Raw genomic sequence first — 19,439 nt, forward strand, 5'->3', positions numbered from 1 at the left:
TGCTCCTTGGCTATCTGACCAAGGTTTCTGGAAAGTCCGCTGGGTAGCCGCGTCACACGAACACGCGTAATGGCGGTGCCCCGCCTCCGCCCCGTACCGCCGGGGAGCAGCGCCCTCCGCCCCGTTTACGGCCCTGCCCACGCCGGCCCGGCCCCCGGCGGGAAGCCGTTACCGCCTCCTCCCCGGGCGCATGCGCGGGATCGTCGGGGCCCTTCCTTCTGCGGTGCCGTTCTTCCGTGGCGACGCGTGCCGGGAGCGGGTACACGCGTTCCTCACGTGGGGCCGCCGCCATGAAGTTCGCGTACCGGGTGAGTGCCCGCCGCCCGCCTGGGATGGCGGCCCCTGCCTTCCTCTCCCTTCTCCCTTAACCGCTCCCCTGTTTCTTTTTTCCTTCCTTCCCTCCCTCGTCGCCTCGCAGTTCTCCGGCCTGCTGGGCACCGTCTACCGGCGCGGCAACCTCAGCTTCACCCGCGATGGCAGCGCCCTCATCAGCCCCGTCGGGAACAGGATCTCCCTCTTCGACCTGAAGAAGTAAGCGAGCCCCAGCCTCTGCCTCTTCCCTCCACCCTCAGCACCCGCACTCCGCCAGCCCTTGCCCTGGCCGCCAGCCGGCGGGGGGAAGGGCCTGGTACTGTCCGCACGTTTTTGGGGGAAGGGGTGTAAAGCTCACAGGAGGTTGTGGAGCCCGGCCCGAGGGCGGCATGGCGGCGGCCGGGTCCGCCATTGTCCGTCGTGCGTGGGGGGAACGGTGCTCCCTGCACCCCCGGCTCCCGCAGTCCTGCGTGAACGGACGTTTTGCCTTCCCAACGTGTCCTGAAAAGTTTCTGGCTTAGCATTAAAAGGTAGAAGCCTGCCTCGTAGAGTAACTGTTGAGGTGTTCCACAGCGCAGTCTTTCTGTACATCGATCAGTGGGGAAACTAGCGTAAGAAGTATGTGAAGATGCATTTTGGAAACAGAGGGAGGAAAAGTGCATTTGGTTTAGTCATATGGTTTCTTTGTGTGCTTCTGTCTTGTACTATCTCTTATCTGTGACAAAATCTAGACTGTCACCTGCCTTTTCTTATAGGTCAGGGTTGTGATTGATTATGCCAGGATTCTGGTCAAGAGCACATCTCTTATGTACTTGGCATTTATGGGATTGTGGTAGTTAAAGAAAGATGTGGGGGCTTTACATCTGAGTTGATTTCAGTGGCTTTAACGTAGATGTCAAACCATATTTCATTGATACTGAAGATGACTTACTTCTACATCCTTGTACCCAATTTACTGTTTTCTCTTTTTCTTTCAGTAATAAGTGTGAGACATTCCCATTGGCTACACGGCTTAACATTGTGTGTGTGGGGCTCTCTCCAGATGGAAATCTTGCCATACTAGTTGATGAAGGTACTTTCATAAAGGAGACATTCGTTTTATAAAAACGAAATAAAAATACAGCCTGAAGAGGAAGGTCTGTATTGCTGGGTGTTCAACCTTAAGACAAATAAGAAGTGCTCTGCTGTGAAAATTACATTAGAATATCAGGGAAAAGTATATTTATTTACAAAACTAGAAGAGGACTTATTTACAGAATTTAGAAAGTGACTTGTAATTGTATTTTTCTTTTTAATACTATTAAGCACACTAAGTTGGAAAGTTTCCGAGGAGGTACTTTCCCTCCCCGCTTTAAGGGAAATAAACTAATCTTGCTAGGGTTATGGTTTCTAGATTATTTCCATAATCTTTCTTTTTCTGCCTTTACAGAGGGAGCTGCCTTGCTTGTCAGTTTGATCGGTAAATGTGTGATACATCGCTTTTATTTTCACAAGCCAGTTCACAGCGTCAGCTTTTCCCCTGATGGCAAGTAAGTAAAACATGCATGCTTTAGAACAAAACAACAGAAGGTACCCCAAAAACTAGTTGTAATTATTAAGACATTGTGACCAGTCTGGGGATAATACTGTTGATTTAATATAGGGGAGGTTTTGAGCTGATGAGAATCACTTTATCTGTAAAGTTGAGAGGGGAGGAAAAGCAAAGCCTTGGAAACACATGCTAGCTGGCAAGTTGCCTGTCACAGATGATGTCTGTGGTGGAGCTCTTAGAAACATAGAAGGCGTATTGTGAGTCTTTACTGTTCTTCTGTATTGTAAGTAAGGTGAAAGAGTTCACGGGGGGTCAGTCAGTGCTGCGGAGTTGCATGATGGCAGTCGTGGCAGTGCAGTTTCACTGCTGACTTGGGTTAGTCTAAGACAGTTGTGCTTCTGAAAGAGGCAGTTCTGTGAATCGAATGCTTCTTTTCACATTCCTTGTATTTTAACTGCATGGCTTTGGATCCAAAGTGCGGTGACGTAAATGTTAGAAGAATTGGAAAAATGAGAGGAAAAAGTGTGGAGTTCCCCTTCTGGTGGCATTCCTCAGTTGGATTGCCTTAAAGTGATTATGAATGAGTTTTTGATTGAAAAAGGTAGGAGTCACAGTTTGGTGTTAGGGTATTATACTAGCAACAGGATCAGATTAGAGGATACGTGTAACAGGCATGTAGATGTTTTGTTTTTATGAAAATGGCCAATATATAGAGGTGAAGAGAGATTGAAATCAAACATTCAAACCAGGATATTTTAACTTTCCTTTGTGAGAATTAGAGAATAAATATTTCATTATTCAACTTAAATGGTTTTTACTGAAGGTTTTCTGGCTTACAGTGCATAAGGTGTACCTGTGTTCATGAAGTTGGGGGATAATATCAATCTGCAAATGATTTTTTTGTTTTTCATTCTAAAACAGTCCATGTTTATCACTTTGGTAATACAGAAATCATTTTAACATTGTTTTGTTTTGTTATATTGCGGACCATACTGAAAAAAATGTTTAACAGCTTTGTGTGCAACTATGTTTTTTTTTTTTCCCACCATATGACAGGAAATTTGTGATTACAAAAGACAATATTGCTCTGATGTACCATGCTCCTGGGAGGAAACGAGAATTTAATGCATTTGTTCTGGACAAAACGTACTACGGTCCGTACGATGAAACAACTTGTATTGACTGGACAGATGATTCCAAGTGAGTTGTTAAGCTAAAGCACTGTCTATCTGCTCACGTTGTTAATATTTGTATGCGTGTTATAGTCCATTGTCTTTGCTCTAAAGTATTGTACTAGCTTTAAGAATTATTGTTGAGTCTTTTGTTTCTTATTCTACCTTGAATTTGAAAAATATTCTAATTAGACTAGGAAGTATAAAATGTGGATATACTAGGGATCAACAGTGCATTCTTGCTTGAAAATACCTAGTTACCCGTAAAAGGAATGTATCTTAGGAACACGAGCATGGTTGACCTTTTGAATGTCTTTAATCTGATCACTTTTTTAGAGTTGCCAACCTCAGTTTACAACTCTGTTGCGTGTAAAATTACTTTTAAAGTGATGACTGGTGTCTTCCTATTCACAATGTTCTCCACCCAGTTAAGAGTTTTGCAAACCAGTGTTCCAATTCAAATTGCCTTTTCTTTTGTAGGTGTTTTGCAGTAGGGAGCAAGGACATGTCTACATGGGTGTTTGGAGCAGAACGATGGGCAAACTTGATCTACTACTCACTTGGAGGGCATAAGGATGTAATAGTAGCCTGCTTTTTTGAAGAGAACAGTCTAGATGTATGTATAATCATACAACATTCTTGAGTTTTAATATTAAAATAGCTGAAGCAAATATTATCTGTAGGTAAGGGTGCTGGCTATTTTGATAATACCTCAGAATTTAGAAAATACACAAGTAATATGTCTCTTGACTCCTCTGCTGTGATTGGGAGTTTACAGTTTTGTGAATGTTTGAAGAAGCAAACTTTAGAAGGAGAGTAAGTTACTTAAAATTGCTCCACAAAAAAAGTTAGAAATTTATAAGTATGAAAAAATGAATTAGCTGTAATGCCAATTGATAATCAAATTGCCTTCAGTCTTTAAAAAAATATCTAAGGGCAGGTGAAGTAAATCACCAGTTTTCAAGACAAGTGGATTTTCCAGATCAAAGCACCTTGAATTCTAGAGTAATATATTATCCTTATGGTAGAGTGCAGACTTGCTTTAACCTTTCTGAAGTTCTATATTCATAAAAAGACAGCAGAGCACAATAATAATGATAATCATATGTGCGTGTGTTTGTATTCTAGCTGTACACAATTAGCCAGGATGCAGCGCTCTGTGTGTGGCAGTGTGATACAGAGCTCGATGGTTTGAAGCCCATACCCCCTAAAGATGCAGCTAGGGAAGAGAATGCAGAAAAAAATGATGAAGAGTTTCTTGAAGAGTCAAAGGGTGAAGAAATTCATGGAAAAGCCAATCCAAATGAACAAGAGACTAGAGATAAGGTCAAATATTCACGTGTTGCAAAGTAAGTGATTTTCAGTTTTCCAAAGACAGAGTTATTATGGGGATTCACTATATTGGATTTTTTTTACCGTTTATCACTTATCCAAAGTAGTATAAAAATCTGCCCAGGATTTAGTAATTTACTATAAATCCTATTTTAAATAGTTTCAGTAGAACACCTGTTTGTCTTACCTTGACAATATGAAGGACAATACCCTTCGCCTTCAGAGTAACAAGTGAGTGTAATTTCAGTAATATAAGAAATACTGACTTATGGTGTGTTTTAGTGTTTGAAACTTAAAAGAGTGTAAGGAGATCTTCAGTACAGTGTCCTCTAAGTATAGAGGCTTTGAGTTCCTGCAAGAAGAGATGGTAGCAACATTTGATAAAGATAGCTCATCAGCCTTTTTGGTAAACTACTTGGAGATGCCTTCCTGAGGCATCTATCCCCACCAAAGGAAACATAGTTTACAAAGAATAATCCAATTTTACGATAGTCACAGTGTTTAGCTTTGCTTGAAGAAGGAGAATGTTCGTAGGCGATCTCTTTGGTTGGTGAAGCGAGGGAGAGACAGGATGCATGCAGGGGCCAGTTGGGAACACCTGACATTCAGCTTCTGTTCTTGTTCTCTCTGACTGTAAAGGAAATATAAAGAAAGTACCCCACCCAAACCCAGGCTGGAATTAGCCTCAGGGAACATCACTTCCAGACTGAAGGAATTTGAAGTGTACAACTGTTGGATAATGTTCAGATACTTTTCTGCTTGACCATCATGTGGTGCTTATCTGTTTAGTTCCTAAGAGATACAGCTACAAAGTGAGAAAACCTTCTTCACCGGGTGCATAATATTTATGAATACTGCTGCAATGCCTTCCTCTGTAAGAGTACTCGCGTAGAGAAGGATAACCAGTGAATTAATGAGCATCACTCATACTGGCATTAGATGGTCAAATGGAAATGCACAGTGCACTTCCTCTGACTTTCATTCCTGTTCTTTGTATGTGATTGGGTGTGGCTTCTGATAATCAGATCACTCTAGCAGCTGTAAACATTGAGGAAAAGAATAGATTTAGCTTTTACTAGGTGTGTAAAGTACATACATTTAGCAATTCCTGGAACTACTACTTTTTAGTTTTATTGTTGGATACCTTGGTCAAAATATTTGGCCCATCTTGACATGCAACTCTAATAACAGCATGCTTTTCTTTCACATTGTTTGCTTTTTTCTGATTTCTTTGATGCCAGGTATTTTTTCAATAAAGAGGGAGATTTTAATAACCTGACATCTGCAGCTTATCACAAGAAAACACACCTTTTAGTGACTGGTTTTGCTTCTGGAGTCTTTCACCTCCATGAGCTTCCAGATTTCAATCTGATCCACTCCTTGAGGTGAGGTATGGGATTGTGGTGGTTTTTTAGTTTGTTTTTGTATGGAGTATGTTTTTGGGGTGTTTGTGTTTTGGTTTTTTGTTTGTTTGAGAGCACACCATGCTTAATTGTGAAGGATGAATAATCAGAGCACAAAAATCTTAAGTATCTATTTAGTGTTGTAATTTCTGGAAAGGCAGAATCACAGACTTAAAATGACATACAACTCTGTCCATAGCTTATTATGGAAAAGTGAGGTCTGAATGAGGAACTCCGATTTAGCTGCTGGCTGTAGGTTTCTTCTATGCTTTGGAATTCATGTTGTCAGTTTCTTTGGACAGAGTAAAGACAGTATCTGGAAAAAAAGTTCTATGTGTGTAAAATTATTTATTTGTAAATTGTCTCAAGTTGAAAAATAAAACCATAATTCTCTTCCATAGCTGTAGGATGCTAGCTAAACAATGCATAATTTCCCTGTACAAAAAAATACTTTTTTTCTTAAATGTGGGGAGTTTTACTCTGTGCTGGCAAGTATGTCTTTGGGATGTAGATAATCTGTCTTAATTTCGAATACGGTGCTATTGTCTGTTTGACGTTTTTACTATAATAATGAAAGAACATGTATGCTGCATTTGGTATTACAGTGATTCAGAAATTCAGTAAATTAATCAAAGAACTTGCTGCAACAAAGGAAGTAAACTCTAGATTTGAAATTTTATCACACAAGGCATGAATATATCAGTTTGTTTATTGGGTGATTCTCTTATTTCAGTATTTCAGACCAAAGGATAGCTTCTATTTCTATCAACTGTACTGGTGACTGGATTGCCTTTGGATGTTCAGGTTTGTAAATTTTTTTTTTCTTTTGGTCTGTATGGGTTTTGTGGCTTGCATTTGCAGGGTCTCTTCATTGTATTCATAATTCTGCTTAATTCTTCTCATGTGTTTATAGGTTTGGGTCAACTCCTGGTGTGGGAATGGCAAAGTGAGTCCTATGTGCTGAAGCAGCAGGGACATTTCAACAGCATGGTTTCCTTAGCGTATTCTCCAGATGGACAGTACATAGTAACTGGAGGGGAGGATGGAAAAGTAAGTGATGCAGTGCCAGTGAAACATAAACTTAAATCTTAATAACATAGTAAGCAGCTCGAATTTCCATTTTATGTAGAAAGCTCTATTACTGTAAGTGATACATTTTCTTGATATAAAGTCATAATTTTTTGGCCTCACTTAAATGTTTTTATGTTTCTCTCTAAAGCATATATATTTTTTGTTATTTGCTATTACTGGTGTCCTCTGCAAATTGCATCACTTATGCTTTTTAGCAGATGGTTGCAGTCACCAGAATACAAAAAGATCTAATTCATCAAATGTTAATTTATGTATGCTTGTGGTGGGTCCATGATGCTTTGGGATGAATGAATGTCAGCAAACTTTTAATAATTGTTTTTGATGCAGATTTAGTTTCAAATTATTTATAAAAGTGCAGTTCCTAAACAGACTTTTCTGAAATGTGCCATTGCAAAAGCTTACTATGTAAAAGAAAAATTAGCTTCTCATGGTTGACGTGTATTGAAATGGCAGGCTAGGTATACGTGTATATGTGTACTTTTTTAAAAAATGTTTTGTAGGGTAATTCCACAATCTCTTGGCACATAAATGGGACAAATATAATTATCTTGTTTTCTATCAAAACATCTCAGTGTCAGAAAAAAGACCTGCCACTCATAGTTTCTGCCATTTAGATTTGAAATTGGCCGAACCTCAGAAGTCTCAAACTGCAGATAGCTAAACACATAACATTTTTATAAAAAAAAAAAAAAAAAAAAAAAAAAAAAGATTGAAATAACGTCTTGATTGTAACTTCTGGAATGGTTTCACAGATGGTTTTGAATTTGACACTTGTCTTACAAGTGGACAGTCCAAAGCTTGGGAGCCTAAAATGCTCACTAAGTGCTATAGCTTTCCTTGAAAATTAGCTTTGTTTTAAAGTTTTTTTGTGTGTCTGTCTTCACTTAGATTTTCCTCTTGTATGTTTGTCTTTGGGGATGTAATAATAAGCTGAAGCCCTGTTTGTTTCACTTGCACAGAATTCCTTACCGATGATACTGAAATCCTTTATGCTATAGCACAGTTTTAGGGCTTAACTTTTCTTTACTTTTCTGTTACTTTTTCTGTGAACTGATGATGGAGATTCTAAGAAGGCTTTTCTCATCTCTCTTGCAGGTGAAAGTGTGGAACACTTTAAGCAGCTTTTGTTTTGTCACTTTTACAGAACATACCAGTGGTGTAACTGCTGTAACTTTTACTTCCAGTGGTTATGTCATTTTGAGTGCTTCCCTAGATGGAACTGTGCGTGCCTTTGATCTACACAGGTAACTCTATAAAAGCTTTTGTGTCTCATTTAGTCTTCAGCTTTCACCCTCCAAAAAACAGCAAACTGCTGATTGCTTGTTTAAAGTTGAAGTTGCACAAATGTGAGTACTGTTTTATTGATTTTTGGTTCAACCTTTGATTCAAATTTAGATAGTAATTAGGAATCCTGTCACTCCATCCAGTTTCTGTGAAGGAAATTCTGAAGTAACTTTTTTCAGAGAAGCTGGAAATACAGAGTAAGATTATTGTCTGCCTCTGCTGCTCAGATGGTGAGAAGGCACCTGTCTAACTGAATGTTTGCCATAGTTGAGCTGTTATAATACAACTATGTACAGAACTGGATGTGCAAACAAGCCTGTATTTTCTGAAGAATGGACATACGCTATGTAATAGAAGAAAGCTCCTCTGAATATTTTTGACTATTATTTCTGCAGAGTTAATAATACCTTTTTTTGAATCTTGGAATCATACTGAGGCATTGCATCTAATTTTATCCAAAAATATTTTTTTCTGTAGATAGCTTTAAAGACTTCACAAGTAAAATTAAATCCTTTTTGAAATATGTTCGTAAAACACATGTTTAAATCTACCTAAAATGTTCTCATAATTTATTTTCTCATTTACACCAGATACCGCAATTTCCGTACCTTTACATCTCCACGACCAAGCCAGTTCTCTTGTTTAGCTGTGGACTCCAGCGGTGAGATTGTGTCAGCTGGTTCCCAGGATTCCTTTGAAATATTCATCTGGTCAATGCAGAGTGGGAGGCTGCTAGATGTAAGGACCTACAATGTTGCAGGGCTTGAATTTAACACATAGTATAGATCATGATGATACTAAGTAACTTTGGGATTAGTCAGAGGGTTTTAATACAACAGGAAGAGTTTTGTTATATTCAGTAATTGGAGCTACATTATGTTACTCTGAGAATTTTTTTATTTATTGCATGGAGGTTATCCTGGATTTGTGTGGGAAATAGTTTTTATAATTTTTTGAGCAATGAGCTCTTTTCTAGCTGATGAAGTAACACCAGTATTACTGAGCTAACTCATGGGCATGAGTCTTTCCTCCAGTAGTTGTTCAGAGATGTTCTTTTCTGCATATTTTCTGCAGGTAATGAAGAAATTGTAGGTGTTGTCCTAAAATCGATAGAGACTTTGAGGACAGTTTTGCTGGAGCAGAGCAGGGACGTGATTTCTTGTGTAGAAGAATTTTATTGGCCAAGGGCAAGAAAACGATTAAGTTAAATCGCCACTGTCTTGCTGGTAGTTTGAAATGCATTCTCTTCAGTGTAGGTGTAATGAAGGAGGGACACGGTACTTCTGAGCAAAACAAACTCATTTGCTATTTTCAGTTCTTAAGCATTGTTGAACGTCTTGTACAAGTAGATGAACTCAGCAAGTTCATGCCTTTAATTGGGCGTAGCAGTTGAATGCAGATCACTGTAGTAACTCAGCATATACTTGAGTGGACCTCCGGTGTTTTGAGTTTAGTTTCTTTCCTGGATTTCTTTTAGGAGGAGTAGGAGCTCCATGCTATAAGGATGTGTATTACTCTTATTCACAGTTTTTATTAGTGTTTTCTCTTAAGTGCTTTCAGCTGCAGGACATACTGAATTCTTAGAACAATGACTTGCTTTTCAACAAGTGGTCTGATTGTTCTAATAAGAGAGGGGGAAAAAATGCACCATGTTAGTCTTTAAAGAGGCTATGTTTGTACATAGGAGTGGTTATAGATGCCTATGCAGTGATAGCATTTCAGTGAATTTTTAAAAAACTTCTGAAAATAAAAACTTGAGAATCACTGGTAGGTATCATGCCATATGTCAAAAAGTGACCTCAAGCATGTGTGAAAAAGTTAGGCATGGTTTCATTGCTATATTTGGAGTTTACTGAATGCAGGCTACATGAATTTCAGTTTCTTTCACCTAATTCCATGTTACCTTTTCTTTCATTAGGTCTTATCAGGTCATGAGGGACCCATCAGCAGTTTGTCCTTTAACCCAATGAAGTGTGTTCTAGCTAGTGCCTCTTGGGATAAAACTGTCAAGTTATGGGATATGTTAGACAGCTGGAGAACTAAGGAGACACTAATATTGAACTCAGATGGTAACTTTTATTTCATTTTACATATATACAAATATTATGAAAAGTATTTCAAGGATGAACAACAGAACATGTCAAATACAGACTTATTCTTGGTAGTGAAACCCAAAAGTTATCTGTAGTACTTAGTTAACAGTGCAAGAAATCTGTTTTTATTTAGTACTAACTCTAGCTTTATAATTATTGATGTTGTCTAGAGAAAAATTACGGTCATACTTACTGCTCTTAAGCATTTTCTATTATTTGAGATGAGATCCTAGAAAAGTACAGAATATTTTCTTAGAAGAAGATCTGACTTCATTTTTAACTGTTAATTAATTCTTTGCAGTTCTTGTTGTTGCTTTCCGTCCTGATGGCAAGGAGCTTGCAGTTGCTGCATTGAATGGACAGATAACATTTTGGGATCATGAAAATGCAGTGCAGATTGGCTCAATTGAGGGAAGACATGATCTTCAGATGGGAAGGAAGGAGCTTGATAAAATAACTGCCAAACAAGCAGCTAAGGGAAAGTAAGTGAATGAGATTGCAGTGAAAAGAGGGTACCATGCTAGCTTTTGCTTTTAAATTGTTTCTTTCTATTTGATTTTTACATTAATATTTCAAAGTGCATCTGCTGTTCAAGTATTTTGATTCTGATGAATTTTAAGACTGCTCGACTTGACACCGGGATGGATCCTTTTTGTCTTTTGCTGTGTTCACCCACTGATGAGCATCATTCTGAGCATCTGTTCTTTTTAATCAGTTATAACCTTGGGTTGCCAGCATAATATTAAGTTTCTTTCTCATGGCAAGTTGTTAATTGGGTAAATGTGATAGGTTTTTAAGTTAATATCTTGTTGTGTAGGTACTAGTATGTAACTATTAGTATGTAGAAACTGTTAAATTTTCTAAAAAATGCAAATAAGCTGTGGTTTTTATTACACATTACTACACACATGAAGTAATGTTTAAAGGTAAGTTGAATTTGTGTACTGTCAAAAAGTGTAATATAGAAGTCATGTTTTTCATTCTTCTCTTGAAGAGAAGAGCCCCTTTCCGCCCATATTGCTCTCCCTCAAAACAAAATGAACAAAGGAAACAATGACTTTTTGCAGAAAGGAAAAAAAAAAAAAGGTATTTTTTTGGTGATGATCTCAAACACATCTTTAAAACCTGCCATGACATTGTTTTTTCTCTAGCTCTTCTGACCATCCCTAGGGTTGTGTAGGGTGTAGTTGAAAGCTCATTCATTGAGCTGCAGCTCAAAATCAGAAGCATGGAAGTACTGCAAAAAGCTGATGAAGTTCTAAGTTGTGATTCATAGTACTTGTGGTAAATGATTTTGTGTGTTAAGTACATATTGTATGAATTTACATCTCCACTTTTCCTGTAGAATGGTATTCTCCTGTGTCTTCACACTGTACTTGTGTCTTTTAGCTTGGATGTGGCAGTGAAATTAACTACTTTCTTTTTTTCTTTACTAGATCTTTTACCACTCTGTGTTACTCGGCAGATGGTCAGTCTATCTTGGCAGGTGGATTGTCAAAATTTGTCTGTATATATAATGTCAAGGAACAGATTCTTATGAAAAAATTTGAAATCTCATGCAACTTTTCTTTAGATGCAATGGAGGTATGTGACCACAGGACTCAGGTTTGCCTTTTCTTTTTCTGTTTCCCCCACCCTCCCCTGCAATACTGTAGTTTTGGTGTAGCATCTTATTAAGTGGGATTCATTAATGTTTTGTTAAGCACAGGTTCATTTCCTTGTGTTTGTGCAGGAGAGTGGTAAGGAAATATTTCTCAAAAAACAAAATTAATTCCTAACACTCAGCTAACTAAAGCCTTGTCAGATAGCATTGTGTTTGTATTGAACGAGCAGTACTCTTAAGCATAGTTAAGTCAGTTGGCACTTAACTTAAAATTGAAGAGAAAATATGAAAAGTTAAATGATCAGTTTTGTTCTAAGCTGACTTTCCCTGGGTGTCAGCTGCTTGTGTTAGCAAAGAAATGAAGGATTGTATTGAATAACATCACTGACCTTTACAAACTTGTTTTCTGAATATTGCCAATTGCAAAATAAAATTCCTTTAAAAGTAAAGTGAACAATGATAAGCATCAGAATGAAAAAAATTCCAGTAACCCTTCTTAACATCTCCATACCTGGAAGAATCATGATTCTTCCAGTGTTCATTCAGACTGTATTTCCTGTGGTTCCAAATGTTTCTTTAACAACAATGATTTGTAAAGCAACCTTTGTTTCTCCACTGCCCTCTGTTGTGCTAGCGTAGCTCAACATGTGGCTTAAAAGGATACCAGAAGGGACCCAGCTGGAAAAGAATGCTGGAGGGGATCGATGTTTAAAAGTGGGGGGCTGGGAGGTCCCTAAACCATCATTTACATAGCTGTCTGGCTACACAGCCCTTACGTTAGCACAGTGCAATCATGGAACCTGAAGGGGAAGAAGAGTAGGACTGCATCTGAGGAAATGGTGCTTCTCTTCAGTAGAACAACACTATAATAACGTGAAACTGCAGTCTAAGCTGATCTGTGCCCTTCTGAGGCCTTAGAACTGAAGCAGGCTGATTCTCATCTGCGGTCAGACACGATTGCCTACGGTTGTCAAGTTGTCAATTTTCTTTATAATTTTGGAGAAACTTCTGGAAGAAAGTGCAAAGAAACAATCACTAGATAACTCCTGAATGTTAGGGAGAATTCTCAATTAATACAGATGGTTTAGAGGAGATTCAGTGCAGTGAATGGGACTGACATGTTTTTCTAGGAGTACTTAGATCGGAGAAAAATGACTGAATTTGGCAGCATGGCTCTAATTGATGAAGGGGCTGGAGATGAAGATGGTGTTGCTATTCCTCTTCCTGGAGTAAAAAGAGGTACAACTTTTGGCTTTGCTGTCTTTTTATTAGTTTTATGTGGATCAAAACCTTTGATTTAGAGTTGATACCAGATAAGAAGGGTTTGAATTGTTCAGGTCAGTTTTAAAGGTAGGACTACCTGAATTTTCTGTAGTTTCAGGGATCTGTTACACCAGTGTTCAGCTGGTGTATGATGGGTCCTTTTGCATAGTAGAAGCAACAGGAAACAGGAGGTACTGTGGTCTCCTGAATATGGAACCTAACAGTCCTGATTTAATTGTCAAAGAGCAAAATTCAGTCCCCCCCATCTTAGCTGTAAGATCTCTCGGACCTGGACTGTCTCTTGCTTACTCTGTCTTTAACACTGCCAGGTTTTGGTATGTTCCGCATTATTTTTCAGCATAATGCTAACAGCATAGTTAGCCTTGATAGCTAGACTGTGAGCTTTTGGTGAATATATTAAATCATTTCTAAACTTCTCTTCTAGGTGACATGAGTTATCGACACTTTAAACCAGAAATAAGAGTGACTTGCTTGCGATTCTCTCCCACAGGTGAGTATTGACAATTGATGTAGGATTTTTTAATTCCATGTAAAAGAAGCAAAAGAGTAGAGCATTGGAGGAGTAGTAAGGAAGTAGAAGTACCTTGAAGATTGTCTCTCCAGATGTTGTACAATGCCCTTAGGTTTGTAGTCTAGTTTCCCCTGCAGTGGATAATTAGGGAACTTAAGTGTTCATCAGTTTCAGCTGTTTTTTTTTTTACAAGCATTGTCATTGTTGACAGATCCATCAATGATGCATTGTTTCCATTCTTACCCACTACTTGTAAGCAGTGAAGAGTCATCTGTTTATCAGTACTATTCTGTTTCCATCCTAGAAAACCTAGCTTTGTTCTTAAATATGGTTATTCTCTTCTAGGACGAAGCTGGGCAGCCACCACCACAGAGGGCCTTCTTATCTATTCCCTGGACTCTGGGCTAATTTTTGATCCTTTTGAGCTGGATATTGATGTCACACCCAGCAATATACGCAAAACACTGCATCAGAAGGAATACACTATGGCTATTGTCATGGCCTTCAAGCTGAATGAGAAGAAACTAATTCAGGAGGTCATGGAGGCTGTACCTAGCAATGAAGGTAAGTGGATCTTCCATGAAATTTAACTGAGCTAGGTGTTAGCAGAGGTGTGTAAGCCAAGTAAGTTGAAATGTAAAGGGCAGAGTTTAGCTTGAGGCAGCAGGTTTTTACTGTACCTGAAGACTAAAGAGGAAGGGATGGTCTTTTGGTAAAAAAAAAAGTGGTTTTGGTGTTAACTTATATTTTAATTAAATTACATGCTCATCTAGTGACATATGAACATGGACTTTGATCAGGTCTGAATATGCAGATAAAGTTTCTGGATGCTGATTATCAGAAGCAGCCGATGTTAGAGGGGCACAGCAAGTTTAACATGAGTTAGTTGTGTGCCTGTGTGCTGAAGGCCGTCAATCGAACACTGGGCTGTACTACCAAGGATGTAGCCAGCAGTTTGAGGAAAGTGATCAGTCTTGTGAGACCACATCAGGAGTACTGTGCCTAGTTTTGGGCTTCCCAGTGCCAGGCAGACATAGATATTCTGGAGCATCTGGTGGAGGGCTTGGAATGTAACTGGAGGAGCAGAGTGCATGACAGCTGAGGAGAGGCTCAAGATCGATGAGTTTGTTCAGTCTTTAGAAGAGAAGGGGAATATTTTTACTGTCTTCAGGTGCCTAATGGTAGAAGAATAGGCAGAACCAGACTTGGAGTTGCACATTGATATGACAAGAGGCAACAGACCTCTTGCAGCATGGGAAATTCCAACTAGATACTAAAAAAGTATCAAATACTGCAGCAGATTGACAAGGGAGGCAGTGGAGTCTCCATCCTTGGAAGTGTTCAGCACTCAACTGGATAAAGCTCTGTGCCAGCTGCTCTAAATTAGTCTTGCTTTGGACTGTCAAAATTTGGAGCAACTCTGCATCTGTCAGCCCTTTGAAGTCCTGATGATTTTTCTTCCTTTAGTTACAGTGTTTGTGAAATCCATCCCTCTAAACAAATGTAAATATGGTCCTTATAGAGGGCTGTGTTCACACAAACCAAACAGATTAGAAAAAGCTTGGCACATAACTAATAACAAGAGACAGGTGCTCTCACAATTGTGACATGTCAGAAACAAAAGAAATGGGTAAGGTGTCACTCAGCTTTGGAGGACATTTACTGGGGTCATTCTTTAGCACCTGTTTCATAAGTTTCATCATTTTCCTAACTAAGCTGCACTTTCATTAGCTGTATATAGTAGACATGACCTTAAAGATAAACTTTCAGTAGTGTATTCTACTTAACTTGATAGCTTCATTAACAATTCTGTCATAATAACTCTAAAGTATATTTTCTTACTTTTATGTCGGTGTTATTGCCCTAGTAAAAAGTATTTATTTGCTTACAGTGTTTCACATGTAACAAATAAAAATTCCTTTTACCTAGTCAAGGCATGCTTGCATCTGAAATCAGATAAGTTGCAAGCCAACTGCTTTGTAGGATTTTCTAACCTTATACCCTAGGTAGCAAGCCTGATAATTATACATGTCAGGGTAAATCACCTTTTGCATACCTGTATTGACATAATGGTGTTTGCCTCTGTCTGGCAAAACTTAGTTCTCTCTTACTGAAATCAACCAAAACTCCATGTACACAGGCAGCACTGGGTGAGCAGGCAGGTGCCAAAACCTCAGAAGCAGAGGATGAGGCATGGCAACTTCAGGCATTGTAATCCACTGTGTGCCTGTTTTTTTAAAAGCTGAAATTTTTTTTTTGTGTTGAATGTTACATAGGTCAGTTGGGGTGGCGGCAGAGTTGGTTATTTTTGAGAGAAGTTAGCACATATAATGAGGTCATTATAGCTGCATGTGAGATTATTTTGAATGCTTATAAATCATGCTGCTTTGTGCTGCCCAGTTGCTGACAGCATTCAGACACTTCCACTGTGAGCAGGTGACTTTGCTGTCTTTTCAGGTATTGTTTATTGCCTTTGTTACAGCTAACTAGTTCCACTGAATACAGAAATTCATATGAAGTCAGAAGCAACAAGACTTCAGTAAAGTCTAGTTACACTAAAAGAGGAGGAAAGGAAAAGTTCTGAAGGAGAGATGGTGGGTAGAGTATTCTGGTAGGAGAAAGAACTTGGCGGGGGGGGGAGTTAAGTTCGAACTTTTAAATACAGTAGTGATTGGAAGGTCAAAGAGGAAAGACTTGCCTCCTGAGAGACTGTGGTACTGTACCCTGAAATACAATATTAGATATCAAGTAGTTGCCAAGATGATGCTTTCTTTTCTGTATGCTTTCCTGTTGTCTCTTTCATGTTACTCCAAACAGTAATTCAACTCTGATGTCTGTGGGCTTTTTTTCTTTTTGCACAGTTGATGTTGTCTGCTCATCACTCCCAGATATGTACGTGGAGAAAGTATTGGAGTTCCTGGCATCTGCTCTTGAGATATCTTGTCACTTAGAGTTCTATCTTATTTGGGCTCATAAGTTGCTCATGCTGCATGGACAGAAACTGAAAACAAGGTGAGATCTTGTGAAAGTCAAAAAGCTGACCAGCTTTTTAAAATACCTGTCAGTTTGAGGTTTTTAATTAACAGTTACTGACATTCTAGGTAGATTCATATACAACAGTTAAAACTACTTAATTTGCTTTTATTACATGTACATTTAATAAATATTATTTAAATATTTACATTTATTTTAAAAGTTTACATTTTAATTTAATACAACTTCTTTACTAACAAGTGTATATGATAGAATTGGAATCCGTAATTGGAATGCAAAAACATTTTTCAAATATTAAAGGTAAAACTGCATAGCTTGCTTACCCTATAAATACATAAAGATTTCAAGAGTGATAGGATTTTGACAGTTGTGGTTTTAAACAATTATGCATATTCAGTGTAACTGAAACATAATGTGCAGATGCTGACTGCATTTTGTAGACTTAGCTTGTGATTACAGCATGCACTTTTAGCTTGTTAGTATTCTGCTTTCCTGCGTAGTTCTTTACAGCTACATATGCCTGCCATGTAAATTATATTCAGCTCATCCATAGTATTGAGTTTATAGACTTCTGGGAACAAAAATAGGCAAATTTAAAATAGGCTGAGTGAAGAGGTAATCTGAGAGGGAGTCCTGCAGGTTAAAGAAAGAGTGCGTTGTGTAACACTTTCCTTGCTTCAGCATGGGTATTAATTTTACAGTTACTGAAACAGCTGGAACAAATTTTCTCCTTTTGTTGCTGATAAAGTAGAAGAGGATGATTTAAAACAAATTCTTCCTTGTTTAGAAAGTATTGTAGTAGCTGGAAGGGATTGTCATCGTTACAGCAAGCAGAATTAGTTCTTCAAGCTGCAAGTTGACATTAGGAAAAAGAAAAAGTAATATATTGAGTATATTACTCAATATTGAGTATACTTACATTGAGTATAATCTTATATTGAGTATAGTCATTGAGGGTAGAGTCAAAAGCAAAAGATTTTGTTTAAAATGTTCATGTTTAAAAGTTAACATATATGCTTGTTAAAATTTTGAGAATTTAGAAAAGTTCTAGATTTCCATACGTAAATACAAATTGCACTGCAAGTTGTGTTCCTTCTCTGTTCAAGGTCTGTGAAGCTGCTCCCTGTGATTCAGTTCCTTCAGAAAAGCATCCAACGTCATTTTGAAGATGTTTCCAAACTGTATGTATTGTTACATTTAAAAGCCTAAATCAAAACCCTTCACAAAAATGTGGAGTAATTTGGGGGATGATGGTGTGGTATTAGAACTTTGGAAACAGTCTTCTTTTAGAGATATTTGTATTTTAGGAGAAAAATGAAATCTTGCTTCTAACATGTTGCTATTTATTTTTACAGCTGTGAGTGGAATATCTACAATATTAAATATGCATTGGCCATTTCACAGCAGCGGGGCATGAAACGTCTGGCAGAAGAAACATCAGTAGATGAAGACGACTTGGATTCTCACAGTGATTATCTTATGCAAGAAGTTAATAAGGACAATCTTAGTTCCTAGTTACTCTTCATGGGAGGGAGAAAACCTCAGACAAAGTAATTTTATGCAGTGGTATTCACTGAGAATGAGTGGCCCTCATAGTGGCATATTTTAACTCTTTTTAACAGTGTGGATGGATTTACACGTGAGTTATAGAAGTAGGGGGAACATAGGATGGACAAAGTGCCATCTGGGGTCTATTTGGTGTACCCTTTTGCCATCACAGCTTGACAGCATTGGTTTCTGGATTCATTGATTTTTTTTTTTTTTTTTTTTTTTCCCAATTGTTCGTGATTTCAAGTAAGACAAATATGTATTTTTTTATCAGTGTAGTTAAAACTGACTGGAAGAAGTGCGTTCTTTATTAAAAATGCATTGTACATAGTCTAAGTATTATGAGTTATTTGTAATGCAGTCTTGTCTTACTTTGTGATGGACTCTTCTTTTTTTTGTTGGTTTTTTTTTTTTTTATTCCTTTTTAAAATAATTCTTAATTGGAGGTCTACCTATTGCTCTCAACTTGTTTTAAATGTTGTTTTAATTGGTACATATTGGTACATATTACTGGAACACTGTTAGGAATAAGTGAACCCATGTAGTTCTATAGCTTCTAAACCTGATGAGAGTTTCAATAATGAGCATAAATTGTATACCCACAACAATGAGTATGGGAAAAAAAATTATTATGCTGTGTAACTTCTGTAGAGGTTTAAATAATTAATCTGAGAGACTGTAGTAAAAATTTGTCTGGGAATTGCCAACTCAATAATCAAACTGTAAGAGAACGTATTTTGAATGTTTATTTTTCTCATGAAAGCCCTTTCTTGTCTTGGTTTGGGGTTTTTAATATTTTTATTAACATACAAAAATCTAAAACTTTGTGTTTCCGTGCTTTTGTGAAGTGGCATGAGAATTGGCTAACAACAATAGTGAGGCACTGAACACAAAGAACTCTATCTGTGCTTGTGATGCTTTCAAGCCACGTGCTGAAAGGGCTTTGGTAATGAGGATACTGCAAATACTAATTAAGAGCCAGAGTTTTAATTTTTTTTTTAATTTTATTTATTTTTTTATTTTCAGTGTATTTGGTTATTTTGGATTTGTTTTCTGGTCTCTTTCTGCTCTTGGATTAGAGGAGAGGTATGAATATTTAAAACTGATGAAGAAAAAAAGAGTCCAAAATATACAGCAAACACATACGGTCAGTTTGTAGAATTTCAGTGTATAAAATAAAGCTGCACTTGCTACTTAAATAGAACATAGCCAAGTGATTTGTTTGGGTTTTCTTGTGGTGAAATGTTTAAAAATATCTTCAGTTGCTGGTGCCCCCTTGC

At 37.9% G+C, this 19,439-nt stretch overlaps 1 protein-coding gene across 1 annotated transcript; it reads left to right on the forward strand.

Moving 5' to 3' along the window:
- The first annotated feature begins 226 nt into the window (after positions 1-226).
- Positions 227-18,489, forward strand: PWP2 (PWP2 small subunit processome component). The gene is made up of 21 exons (XM_010116951.2): positions 227-308; positions 419-531; positions 1,290-1,384; positions 1,742-1,841; positions 2,900-3,043; positions 3,496-3,631; positions 4,144-4,364; positions 5,589-5,732; positions 6,484-6,554; positions 6,664-6,800; positions 7,938-8,086; positions 8,717-8,864; positions 10,045-10,195; positions 10,521-10,701; positions 11,656-11,803; positions 12,953-13,061; positions 13,531-13,596; positions 13,963-14,181; positions 16,479-16,629; positions 17,718-17,792; positions 17,967-18,489. Exons 1-21 carry the CDS (start codon positions 291-293, stop codon positions 18,124-18,126), a joined length of 2,736 nt encoding a protein of 911 aa, XP_010115253.2. The 5' UTR covers positions 227-290; the 3' UTR covers positions 18,127-18,489.
- The last annotated feature ends 950 nt before the right edge of the window (positions 18,490-19,439 follow it).

The sequence above is a fragment of the Chlamydotis macqueenii genome, chromosome 1 (genome assembly GCF_036417535.1).
Source record: "Chlamydotis macqueenii isolate bChlMac1 chromosome 1, bChlMac1.mat, whole genome shotgun sequence".
NCBI lineage: Eukaryota > Metazoa > Chordata > Aves > Otidiformes > Otididae > Chlamydotis > Chlamydotis macqueenii.

Excerpts from the sequence above, each read along its gene's own strand:
- PWP2 (XM_010116951.2), top strand. Across the intron at positions 3,044-3,495 it reads GACTGGACAGATGATTCCAA|GTGTTTTGCAGTAGGGAGCA; the intron begins GTGAGTTGTTAA and ends TTTCTTTTGTAG. Across the intron at positions 10,196-10,520 it reads ACTAATATTGAACTCAGATG|TTCTTGTTGTTGCTTTCCGT; the intron begins GTAACTTTTATT and ends AATTCTTTGCAG.